We start from the raw sequence: 13005 nt of genomic DNA on the forward strand, positions 1-13005 counted from the left end.
TTGTTTGTGACAGAATATAAAAGCATAATACAATATATTTATGAGACATATATTGGCAGTACCATATTACACATTTTAATGTTATAGAATTAAATGTTATAGCATTTAATCATCCTAATCTCCCTCCTGTAGAAAGAGATGGCTGCTCTCTCTCTCTGTGTACTCCCCCAACCCACCTCACCCCACCCTTCACTACAGCATCATAAATACCTCTGCATTTTGCTCTGTGGGTCAGTACACCTCTTACTGTAGCTGATCTCAAAGTCTTCTGCTGCTTTCAGAGAACCCACTGCCCACTAGTTTTGAGCTGGGCTGCATCTTGTGCAGAACAAACAACTTTGCTGAGCAATAATTCTAGGCTATATTACATTTCTACCACTGATCTAGAAACAGGCATGTACGCTGAGAAGTCTGATGAAAAGGGGCCAGGCAGAGGAAGGTCTTTTGACTCAGTTAACTCTGCTCATGAGGAGAAGCAGCTCAACAATCAGGTAAGTAGAACTACTGATACTTTTGTTTTGTGTGTCTTTGGTCACCTTTAGTAGCAGTTCTAAGTAGACATTGCCTTGAGATAATATCTTTATTGAAATATTTCTACATTTTTATTTAAATGTATTTTGGGGGGTTAATTTTTACTCTTAAATTATGCTTGCAAATCTGTTTTAAAAGATCAAACTCTTTTACTCTGTTCAACTTCGCAACAGGCCAACAGCCTGGTGATTAATTTTTTTATTAAATGCAATCAAATTAATCCCGTAGAAAATCTGACAGAGCTGACATCTTACAATGTTTCATTTTTTCATTTCACATCATAGTAGCAACGAGCAACAATTTTATTTTTTTAAGTTGTGCAGAGTTCTCTAATTGCTATTCAAAATACTCATTTTTAAACCATAATCCTTATTTAGTTTATTTAGCTTATGGTTGAGACACATCTGATAGCATTATATCATGAATTTGTCAAAAAATAGAGAGTTTACCAGTACTTGAGCATTATTCCCTCTCAAGCACTGGTAAGCTGTGAGACAGGGGTCCTAGCTAGTCCTAACTAAACCTAAAAGTAAAAATCTGATAAAGTTAACAGAAATCTAGGACAAAACTTTAAAGGCCAACATTTTCAGAGAAAATAGATTTTAAAACAAAGATGATCATAAGAGAAGGAAATAAGCAGCCCGCTCTCACTAAATGATGTAATGATGATGCTATGACTTTATTTAAACAGGGCAGCTAAGGTTGTGACAGTAAAGGGGGAGGGAGAGCAGGGGAACTACATGAAGCAAAGGACTGCATGCTGGAGTCAAACCCATGCCTGCTGCAGAGGACTCAGCCTCGGTACATGGGTCAAACGCTCCACCAGCTGAGCTACCTGGACACCGTGGCATGTTGTCTTACATATGAACATCATAGACAATATGTCAAGCGAGGTAGTACAAAAAGTGACAAGCGTAATGAGGTTTGGTGGATGGATGAGTCAAACAGACCTTCACCCAAGAGACTGTAGTTCGTGTCTCATGTAACATATGTCACAAAACGCAAGTCAACCAAACAAACTGCAACCGTCTTGCATAAAATGCCCTAGACTAGATGGCGTTCAAGTCTGCTAAAGGAAGAAGGGAGTTTTTCTTCTAAACTCATCATATATGCTGGATGTGGCAGCTGAAAACACATGAAAAGACTGAGAACTGTGTAGTTACAGCTAGACTCCACCGGGCACAGCTGCGTTGCATTATGGCTGCGTCGCATTACCACACCACAGCAGCCGGAGCCGATTGTTGCCATAATGCTTGTGAGTCTCCCAGCAGCACCAGAAGCGACACTCCGCTTCGAACACATGCCGAGTCTGTTTTTGACAGATTCCGCGTCATTTTGCACAGAGCAGATCGAGTATCACCAGAGAGCTGAGCTGGAGGTGTCAGCGAGAATACCGCTGTCCCAGCTGCATATTTATCATTGTGTATCGTCCCGTCCTTCAGAGTTGAACTCAATATTCTGTACTGAGAAAAGACACAAGAGATAACAGCTTCATCAGTTCTTAATGTCCCCTGAAAACTTGTCTTCTCTAACTCAGCTCTCTTCTGTCACACTGTGCACTGCTTCTATATTAGTTTGTGAATTTTGTATTTGCAGCACATTTCATTATGCTGTGTGTATCATGTCAAATTAGTGTTTCTCAATGTTTTATATATTTGCACTTGTATAGATGTCGCCTTTCTTCATTTGCTCATGTTTTGAAGCTGCTATAATCAATATTAATCAGTATTGTTTGTATTAACAAGTATGTAATCAGTCATTGAGAATTGGGACAAATCATGTCTTACCAAAAACAATTTAAAAATGTATTAATCAACACTCTAATTTCAATTTTTAGTGAAAAAATTTTGACATATTCATTAAACAATATTGCTATCAGATGTGTCTGAAAGATAAAATGTCAACTCTTTAGCCCTTCTAAATCAAAATGATTCAATATAAAAATGTGATGACAACAAGGAAGCTGGCCCCCTTTTAAAATAAATCACTAATGTATAAAAAAATCTATAAAAGTTTTGTTGTTGTTGTTTTTTACCCTAAATGAAAAAGGTTACATTCAGTAAAATTAATGGGAACCAGGACAACAGGAGCATCTCCACTAGAAGGCACACCAGCTCAAGGAAAGGTGCCGCAACCATCATATTCTCACTGAAAAATGAAGTCGGCGGTCTTGTCAAGGCACTTAAGCTTTTCCAGGTGTGTGTTTCATTAAAAGTTTAGAAATGTGTTGTATTTAAATTAATAATGATTGCGTTTGCAAAGCTTTTCCACCTGTTCTGTTCACCTTGTACTTGCAGGAGAAACATGTCAACCTCGTTCATATCGAGTCTCGCAGATCCAAACGGAGGGATTCGGACTTTGAGATCTTTGTGGATTGTGACTCTGACCACAAACAGCTTAAGGAGCTGACTCGGCTGCTGAGGGAGCACACTGACATTATTGAGATCACTCCATCTGACAACTGCCCTCTAGCTGATGATGGTAGGCCATACTTCTCAAAAGAGAATTTCTTAAATCTACTCAGTTCACACTCAGTTTGTCCAACTTCTTCTTCCAACTCAGTCCTTTCCACTTACTAGCAGCATTTCAGTAAAACCTGCTTCCACTGTAAACAGTCAGAAATGGGGGTTTCTTTCAGATTATTTAATGGAAATTAAATCTAAGTGCTCACACAACTTTATCACACTCAACGGTGATAAAACTGAGGTAGTCCACATTTTCTGCCCACTTTACTCGTCACCAGCTCCATTTCCCTTCATCCATTGTCCCTGTCACTGCCACCTCCTCCTGTTTGCTCTAATTATTATTATTTTGTATTGTGCGTGTTCACTTTAGGCAAAGTGTCGTCTTAGTCAGGTCCACTGCAGAATCGATCCTGATCCTCTGGACATATTGGCATTAATTGTGCAATTGTTTCATTACATGGCATATGTTCCAACGCTAAGGCTTTGGATTTAAATATACTTAAGTGCATTTTAGCTTTGGGTATTCAGCCTATATGTATTTTATTTGAGTATATTAGAATGTGAGAGGGAAGGTGTGGAAATGTTCTGTCATCAGGCATGATGCATGTCGATTGTTCACTTTATTTGTTACGGTTAAAGAACCATTCTTATAAATAAAGAGCGTTAAAAATGGTAGAATGACTCCTCTTCTTACCTAACAACCTATCCTACCTCTATATGATTTAATGAGGGGAAAATAGTCTGTCTGCTTTTTTTCCTATGATTCAAACAGGGAAGCTTTCCACACAAAATGTCAGCCTGAAATAGAGTATTTGGGCTTGGGCTCTGTCAGGCTCAACTTTTCAGGCTCGATTAAGACTCTCTAAATCTGGATAAACCTGATAGATTAAACAATTCCTACTTCATCCCTCCCCTCAGGTCAGGAGCCTGGGTGTCGTCCTTGACAGCACGCTGTCCTTTCAAGCACACATTGAAGGTGTTACTTGGTCCACATGCTGTCATCTACTGCACTGCACTGCCTGTCTCATTCATTCATACACTGATCACATAACAGTTTGACTATTGCAAGTCCATCCTCTCTGGTCTCCCACATGAATGCCTTTTCATCTGCCAGTATCACTCCTGTCACTCCTGTCCTTCATCACCTTCACTGGCTCCCTGTTAAATCCTATAACAGTTTCAAGATTCTGCTTCTCACCTTTAAAGCCCTTCATAACCCAGCCCCACTGGATCTCTCTGAACTCCCTCATATTCCCCGTCTCAGATCCTTATTCGTTATCTAAGTTACCACACCATCTGCTTGCTTGACTATCATGGGGGTTTAGAGCCTTCGGCTGTTCTGAACCTGCCTTTGGAAGTCTCTGTCCTAAGACATTCACAATATTGACCCTCTCTCTGCTTTAAAATCTGGTTTTAAAACACACCTTTTATGGCGTATTCAGTCTGATTCTGTGTCATTTTTTCTTTTTAAATGAAAGCAGTATCTTCAAATTCACATCTACTTTGTTTTGTAACTGTGAAATCACGATTACTCATAATTAATCATGATTGAAATTTATTTTTCTTTACAGAAACAGTTGAATTGACCCTGTATTGTATTTCAGATATGGCCAGTGTGCCCTGGTTCCCTAAGAAGATTTCTGATTTGGATTTGTGTGGGAACAGGGTGCTGATGTATGGCTCTGAATTAGATGCAGATCATCCGGTATGTACAACAGAAACAGTTGTTCTGATACAACTTAAATGTACTTTGATAATGAGGATTTGTGAAAACATAAACTAAATTTGTGCATGTTCTGTTCCTGCAGGGATTTAAAGACAACATATACCGTAAAAGAAGGAAATATTTTGCTGATTTGGCCATGAGCTACAAACAGTAAGTTCTATTGTTTATTATTTATTTTGTGTAAAACACTGGAGTCCAACCTAGGGTCCAGACCGAGGGTCCTCATGAGCTTGTCTGTCCTGATGTCCACAAAATCAGATCTTTTCCAAATTCCAGCTCCTTTCAAGCATTTTCAGTGTTCATTTTCAAGCTTTTCCAGCACCTTACTGCTGGTAAATGACATATTTACATACAAAATGATTATTTCACCTCTTCATCACATTAAATCACATGTTATTGTGCTGTTATCAACCAAAATGATGTTTGGTGACAGAAAGTTTCATGTCAAAATGTGTCACTGCGTCTGTAAGTAGTCTTGGCTTCCTATTTGAGTCACACGTTTTGTGTATTATCCTTAGCTGAAAATGCTAACAATTGGTTAATTGATAAATCATTAATAATTCATAAGATATAAAACAGTTTTTTCTTTGTTTTTCTCTTTTTTTCATTTTTAGTTTAATTTTAATTTTCAATGAAAATTATGGCTCCATTAGACAAAACAATGTTAAATAAGACATTTTTAGACTATTGATTAATTAGCAATTAATACATGTTTAATCAGTTCAACTCAGATTGAAAATAAATTGATTAATGGTTAATCATTAACTTCCTATACAATATGGCTCAGCAAATATCTGATTTATTTTATTTCTTTATCTAAAACTTAATGAACTAATTCAGTCAGACAGCAATTTATTATGAAAGCAATGTGATTACAATTTCAAGCCATTTCAAGCACTTTATCCAAAATCCAAGTACTTTTCATGGATTTCCAGCACTTGTACAACCCCTGCAATTTATACAAAAGTCTGTCTTAGGGCCAGGAGAGGGAGCTCAGCTTTCCTTACATACAAGAAGAGGGGCAGCAAGGAAAAAAGGCTGGGAACCACTGGTGTGAAATACCATCACAAACACGCAAGAGCCAAGACAGGATGATAAAACATAAAGAGCAAATCAGAAAGAAGAAACAAGTTCATCTGAGGTAAACAAGCAAAGAAGCAAAGTCTTGAATTCAGGAACAAAACAGAAAAAAGTTCTGGTAGGTCAGAAACATAAAAAAAACAGAAAAGTATTGGTGGTGATACAGTGCTCTAAGTGGTTAAATTATCTGACTGCAATGAAAAGACACATACTGTTGACAGGTCTGAAACTGTGCATGTTGAGAAAACCATACATACCTCAAAATAACACAGTAAAAATTAATTCACACTTGTTCCCCGTATATTTTTTTGATCTCTCAAAGTTGTATTTTATTTTGCTATACTGAAGTCAAAGCTCTCTTTCTGTCATTATTATCAATCATTATCAGTGGTGAGCCAATCAGTCGCATAGACTTCACAACAGAGGAGGTACATACCTGGGGCGTGGTGTTCAGGGAGCTCAACATGTTGTACCACAGCCATGCCTGCAAGGAGTATCTGAAGAACCTCCCTCTGCTGACCAAATACTGTAAATACAGCGAAGACAACATCCCCCAGCTGGAGGACGTCTCACAGTTCCTCAAGGGTAACTGCTCAAACCTCGGCCAGCTCTGATTATTTTGAGTGTCTCAGCAAAAATAACATTGTAAATATGATGTGGATGGGGTGGGTGTTACTTGTCTGTGTGTGTGTGAGTAGAGCACTCAGGCTTCACCATTCGGCCAGTAGCAGGGTACCTCTCCCCCAGAGACTTCCTAGCAGGCCTGGCCTTCAGGGTGTTCCACTGCACTCAGTATGTCCGCCACAGCTCTGAGCCTCTGTACACACCTGAACCGTGAGTACGCACATGCACACACACAACACTTTCACTTATGACTTCCACAATACCTGTGTTCGCCTTTTCAGACTTGTGTGTTTGATGCAGAGACACGTGCCACGAGCTGCTGGGTCACGTTCCTCTGTTAGCTGAGCCCAGCTTCGCCCAGTTCTCTCAAGAGATTGGTTTAGCATCGCTGGGAGCTTCAGATGACGCTGTCCAGAAACTGGCCACAGTGAGAAAACACACAAACAGATACACACACACACATACACTAGGGTTGGTCAGTGTATAATCTATTTCTTCGCTTGCTAAAACAAAAAAAAATGTATTTGTCCAAAACAAACCAAACAAGGAGACAAAAATATGCTCAAATATGCTGAAATTAGTATGATTATATTTAAAACAATGGAATCATACATTTCCCCCCAGGCCATTATTTGAGACCCGGCTTTTATTTGACAATCAGCTGCTGTATGAGGAAATACAGTACTTACATTCTCATGCTGTGTATCGGTGGGGTGATTGTAAAGTGACAACCTGTTCCTGTTGTCTGTCTGCAGTGTTATTTCTTCACAGTGGAGTTTGGTCTATGTAAGCAGGATGGCAAGCTGAGGGCCTATGGAGCTGGACTCCTCTCCTCCGTCAGTGAACTCAAGGTGACAGATATTATTGTTTATACAGAATTTTGTATTTCCATGTCAGAAACTGTCTCAGTTTTTCTTACCTATGTTTTAAAAAATTAAGAAATCAATTCATTGTGTTTCATTGCATTATAGCTGCATGTTTGACACAATCACATCAACAGTAAATAATAAATGACAATAAATGATAACATAGTATTGTGTAGTGGGTATTTTACAATGCTTCAAGTTCCTAAGCCACTCGAGTGTCTTGTTTTGACTTGTTTTCCACTAAATTAAACTCTGTGTGAAGACCCAATCTATCCACACTTCACGAGGCAAGTAAACTTGAATGAGGGTTTATTGTAAATTAATTACAGCATCACAGCTGGTCCAGTTTACACTCCAGTCCAGACCATCAGAGACTTCATGCTACATTTCACTCGTGTGGTGCATATATCCTTTCTATCTTCAAATCACATGGTCAAAAACTTCCTGTTCATGCTCAGTAAACCTCAGTATCACCTGGTCACCTGATGTAGCTACAACAATAAATGTATTCTAACACTTTACACTGATTAAGAAATGTAGAAAAAATATTCAAAATGTAGATCAAATATTGTAAAAACCTGGTCTAACTTGAGACATAAATTAGATGTAATAACAACAAATTTACCAAAATATGTTATTTGGCTCTTACATATAGCAAAAATATGCCTAGTATATGTAGACTTTGGACAACATATGGAAACCAATAGAAAAAAAAACAAACCAGTTCAATATTAATTTGGTGTTATGTTTCCCTTTGACACAAACTTGGTTAGATCGTTCATTATCACTTATTATGTTGAATAATTTTCTCTGTTGAAATTATTTTAATTACATTTTGCTAAGCATGATTTTAAACAATTAAGTTGAATAGGTAATCTGGAAAAGATTTTGAAATATTAACATTTGAAAATGAAGTTAAGTAAATGTACAAATGTAAATCAACTGGGCTTAAACAAAGTTAACACAACAAACCACCTAAGTTGTGTTGAAATGAATGTTTCAATTTGACAAACTGCTGGATAATTTCAAAAAAATAATTATATTGATTCAAATAAACAGGCCTTTGTAATTAGATTTAAATAAATTTTAAAACCAAGTTTATTTCCCCAAGATCAGTTAAAAAATCCAGATCAACCAAACTTGAGACAAAGGTTTACACAACAAGGGATGTTATATCAAGTTAACATTGAGGTGAGGTTAGAAGAACAAATTTTATTTTTCCCTTAATTTAAAATTGCAATGCAGCCCTTTCACTCAGATTTTCAAATTGAAAGAACAAATTAGAATGTACAGTGTACATTCTGATGATCATGATTTAAATGAATGAGCCAATACTGGCTGAGATATTACTACTGTCTTAAGAGGAAACATTTAACACAGTAACGTCTGAGAATCTTTGGTGGGAAAGACAAAACTCTAAAACTTCCACTGTTCCAACAATCACCAGTCCTGGTCTGGCTGAAATAAATCCTCGCAGATCTGAAAATATTCTGGCTGAAGGGTTTGTTTTCCTTGTTCTTCAGTTCACTGTGGCTTTGAATGACAGCTCATCACTCAGCAGCAGCTTTCGTTCTTCAGAGGCGGACCATTAAATTACTAAAATGACAAAAGTCTCCCGCCCAAAGAAACTGGTGATGGACTCAGGGTTGCATCAGTCTCATGATGTAAATGTGTCTAGTGACTAAAATGAAAATCTGGCCGCTGTATGTTTCTTTTTCTATTAGCATGCTTTGTCTGGGAAGGCCCACATCCGTCCATTTGACCCCATGGTGACCTGTAACCAGGAGTGCAAAATAACTACGTTCCAAGACGTTTACTTTGTTTCTGAGAGTTTTGAGGAAGCCAAGAACAAAATGAGGTCAGTGGAATTCTGCTTGCTAAATGCAGTCCTTCCTATCATATGTTCAGTAGCTGTAATATATCCTCTAATAAGTTTTTACATCATCTTGGTTGCAGTGAGCAACTAGTCAAGCCTTGCACTGTAACGTTGTCAGATGGCCAAAGTTTCATCATGGCAACCTAGAACAATAGTTAAACATTTTGGGAGACATTAGTTACTTTCTTTCCAAGAGCTAACCTGGCTCTCTCCACGTTTCCAGGGAGTCATCGCACCCAGCTGTTGCTCACCAAGAAACACAAAGAGTACATTAACACACTCCCTCACACATCACATATTCACATTTTCTGCTTTTAAATTGATATTTATTTTTGTTGCTATCAAACTATTTTTTTTCTATTTTCTTTGTAATATTGTTAATATTGTTATTTAGGTGGAGGCTTCAAATAAGCCCTCTGGGTTTTTTTTTTTTTTTTTTTTGCCTCTTCCTGCACTGTATATCATTTATAATCTTTGCCTTTTTTGTATTTTAATTGTGCAAAGTAAAACTAAAAAAAAGGACAGTAACTCTACATAACTCCCAATGAAACCACAATTTTTACATTTGTATTAGTGTTTGTGGGTGTATTTTTGAACTTTGGACTGTGCCAATCTTGCAGTTTCCCCCCTAGTTTCAGTCTTTATGCTAAATTCTTCCCAGTCGAACTATTCCTTCACCAACAGCATCCACTGTATCACAGCAAAAGCATGTCTCCCTGCTGTGACAGTTAGCATCCCCAAGCATCTGGACCTTAGCCTAGCTGTAATAATGTTTTGCACAAGGAGGTAACTCACAGTGTTGTTGTTCATATTGATATATTTCATTAAATTAAACTTTTCAAAGTAATCCCTTCGTTAGGAGTTTACACTGTAGTGATGGATCCTGGAATTTCATTTTGCTTTTTGAGATGATTTTTATAAGTTCTTTTTAAATGACTACACACAAAACTTTGGTTGCATTCTGCAGCTACGGTGATGTGAAAGTTTACACTGGACTTTCGATAAATGACTTTGCTGTGTCTGCAGGGAGTTTGCCAAGACCATCCGCCGTCCATTCACAGTACACTACAACCCGTACACCCAGAGCGTGGACGTGCTCAAGGACACCAGCAGCATCAACAGCATGGTGAAAGACATCCGACATGAGCTGGACATCGTGGAAGACGCACTGAATCGACTCAAAGCCTGAGAGTCTTTGGGCGGAGAGGTCAGAAGAGGTTAGCTGGAGTTGTGGATGTGGGGTGGGTGGGGGGATTGAGGCAAACTAGGATTCTGACCTAAATGGAGATGGCATCCGCCAGTGTTGTGTATTGTATACAGCTAAGTGCACTGAGCCTCAAGTTCAGCTTGATGTGGCAGAACAATTGTGAAATGATATAGAGGGAGCTGAGCTCAAAGCTTACTGAAGTCAGAGATCTCCATGTAATTATCATGACTGTGAAACTCGTTTCTGACAGAAATACCTGAAAATAAATCAGCCAAATCGTCTATCAAGGTAAAGAACCTCATACGCTCAAATGAACCAAAACATTTCGGGGGGGGGGGGGTTGTAAAGGGGCAGCAGTAGCTCAGTCCATAAGGACTTGGGGTAGCTGGTTCAAGTCCAGCTGTAGAGGTGCCAGTTCCACCTCCTGGCCACAGTCGAGGTGCCTTTGAGCAAAGCACTGAACCCCCATCATTCTACCACCTCTCCCACAAAATTGCACATGCATGTGTGTATACAAGTCTTTATGTGTGTAAAATAAGTTTTAAAAAAAAGGTTTAATTTCCCCCAAGGGGCACTAATATAGGACCTTCTCCTTCTATCTTGTATGTACATAATAGTATTTGAGCATTTAGTGTAAGAAAATGTGGTCTCGATATAGATATTCTTTCTCTCTGTGGCCCCTCCATATTCTCCATACTAAGTTATTAATCACAGCACTATCAACTTGGGAACATCATCAGTAGAGGCAGTGACCACCATGTCTGAGTCATGCATGAGGATATTCCAGGTTCAGCTTTATTGTTTAGTGTTTTAGAATACAGAGAAATCCTTGTGCTCTGGCTCTCTTCATAATGACATGTGGCCTGAAGCTAGTTGATGTTGGGAGGCCCTAACATCAACACCAAAAGCCTAGCTGTCACTCAACTGTATGCTGCAGGCTGTAAACAATGATAAGTAACGTAAGAGTGCATTATTCTGTCTTTGATTTCTTCTGTCTCATTTGACGATAAAAATGTAAGAAATGTGGAGTGATGACGTCTTGCCTAAATTCACTATTGTTGTTATTTATGTGATAGAATTTTACAAACTGGATAATAAAGTTAGAACTTTGTTGCCACAATGTGAAGGCTAATGTCTAATGCCACCAGTTCCCACTGTAATGATGGATCCTGGTATTTAATGATTCATGCCGACTGCTGCATATTTGTTTGTGTCTTTTCTTCATAAATGAAGCCCTATGAGATGTTGTGACAGTTAAACAGCAATGATTACACAGTACCTTTGTTCATTTGATATAGAACAGGCTTTATGTAGTGGATACCAATCCAATAAAATATGTCTGAAAGCGGCATCCAAGCTTGTTTTGACATAAATGCATTAAACATCTTGCAGACTGCATGTGTCAGTGTGTGTGAACAGTTCACAAGAGACAGCAGAGAGACGCAGGAGGATACACACACACACACCAAGGTTTGCAGGCTGTTTTTGAACCAGTGACCTAAAAGTCACAGGATGGGCAAGTGTTGATTACAAGACATCGACCTCAGTTACTGTTCCCCGACTGTCGTCCTGTTGACTTGAGGGTGCGCAAACTACCCAACTGATCTCACACCAGTTGTACAGATTACAAGATTATTTGGTAACACTTGACAATACTGCTCCACTTATATGCATAAAGCTTAACACAGTGGCACTCAAACTTTTTCTGTCAATTCAGAAGCTGAAAAAGTTCACGCCCCCTACTCCATCCCACCATCATTATCAATATATGGGAAGCAACTGATCTATAAAAATGACTCCAGCTGAATTTAAGATAAATAAAAGTGAGCATGACAGCATCGGACAACTCTTGTTTGTTTATTTCCTCTACATAAATTACATTCATTTAACTTTTTTCACTATGATTCTCTCCTGGTTCATGTGTTAATTATCACAATGAGTTGAAGCCGTGGATTTTAATTTCCAGCAGTCTGCAACCTGGCTGCTACTGCACCAGATGAACCGGCACATTTGTTTATTACCTAATGGCTTGTTGTTCATGGGACAGGAATATTCCCAGTTGAGGCCTGCAGTACAGGATTCAAAGGCGGGACACTGTGGCCAGATGTGCGGCCAGATGTGCAGCCTGTCTGCCGGTATCAAAAACAATGACCATAACCACATATGTACTCAATAATTAGTGAACCGTCATGTGCCTCAGCAGTTAAAGTCATAACATCATGATATCTTCCCAAATCTTCAGCCAATAATCCATTAAATCAGATGCTGATTATGATTTAGACAAGCAGCAACAAAAATAAAGTCAGTACAACCAACAATTCACAATATAACTATGGGTTAGAAGTCTGCATTCTACAGCCATGACATTAGAAGTATTCTCATTGGTGAAGACGTGTACTGAACAAAACAAATTTAAATAAAAGCTTTTACAAACTTCAATGATGGTCATAAATTATAAAAAATAGTTTTGTATTACTTCTCAAGTCATGGCTGTTGACTGCAAGCTTGTCAACTCATTGTGGTAATTAAACTCATGAATTACCAGTAGACCTATTAATTACTTCTAGAAGTTGATGGGGAATTAATCAATGATGGCAGACTTAATTAATAAAAATTCATATGACTCAGTC

General features: G+C 38.4%; 1 protein-coding gene across 1 annotated transcript; it reads left to right on the forward strand.

The window, feature by feature from the left end:
• The first annotated feature begins 257 nt into the window (after positions 1 to 257).
• LOC146333320 (tryptophan 5-hydroxylase 1-like) lies at positions 258 to 10907 on the forward strand. Its single transcript, XM_084725257.1, has 11 exons — positions 258 to 491; positions 2581 to 2727; positions 2829 to 3012; positions 4601 to 4701; positions 4805 to 4872; positions 6191 to 6387; positions 6501 to 6636; positions 6727 to 6853; positions 7182 to 7277; positions 9017 to 9150; positions 10195 to 10907. Exons 1-11 carry the CDS (start codon positions 396 to 398, stop codon positions 10355 to 10357), a joined length of 1449 nt encoding a protein of 482 aa, XP_084581383.1. The 5' UTR covers positions 258 to 395; the 3' UTR covers positions 10358 to 10907.
• The last annotated feature ends 2098 nt before the right edge of the window (positions 10908 to 13005 follow it).

The sequence above is a fragment of the Lutjanus erythropterus genome, chromosome 1 (assembly GCF_056507025.1).
Source record: "Lutjanus erythropterus isolate fLutEry1 chromosome 1, fLutEry1.hap2, whole genome shotgun sequence".
Lineage (NCBI taxonomy): Eukaryota > Metazoa > Chordata > Actinopteri > Lutjaniformes > Lutjanidae > Lutjanus > Lutjanus erythropterus.

Coding starts and splice junctions, on each gene's coding strand:
- LOC146333320 (XM_084725257.1), top strand. CDS start 396: ATGTACGCTGAGAAGTCTGATGAAAAGGGGCCAGGCAGAGGAAGGTCT. Junction 2,728..2,828: donor AGGCACTTAAGCTTTTCCAG/GTGTGTGTTTCA, acceptor TTGTACTTGCAG/GAGAAACATGTCAACCTCGT. Junction 9,151..10,194: donor GAAGCCAAGAACAAAATGAG/GTCAGTGGAATT, acceptor CTGTGTCTGCAG/GGAGTTTGCCAAGACCATCC.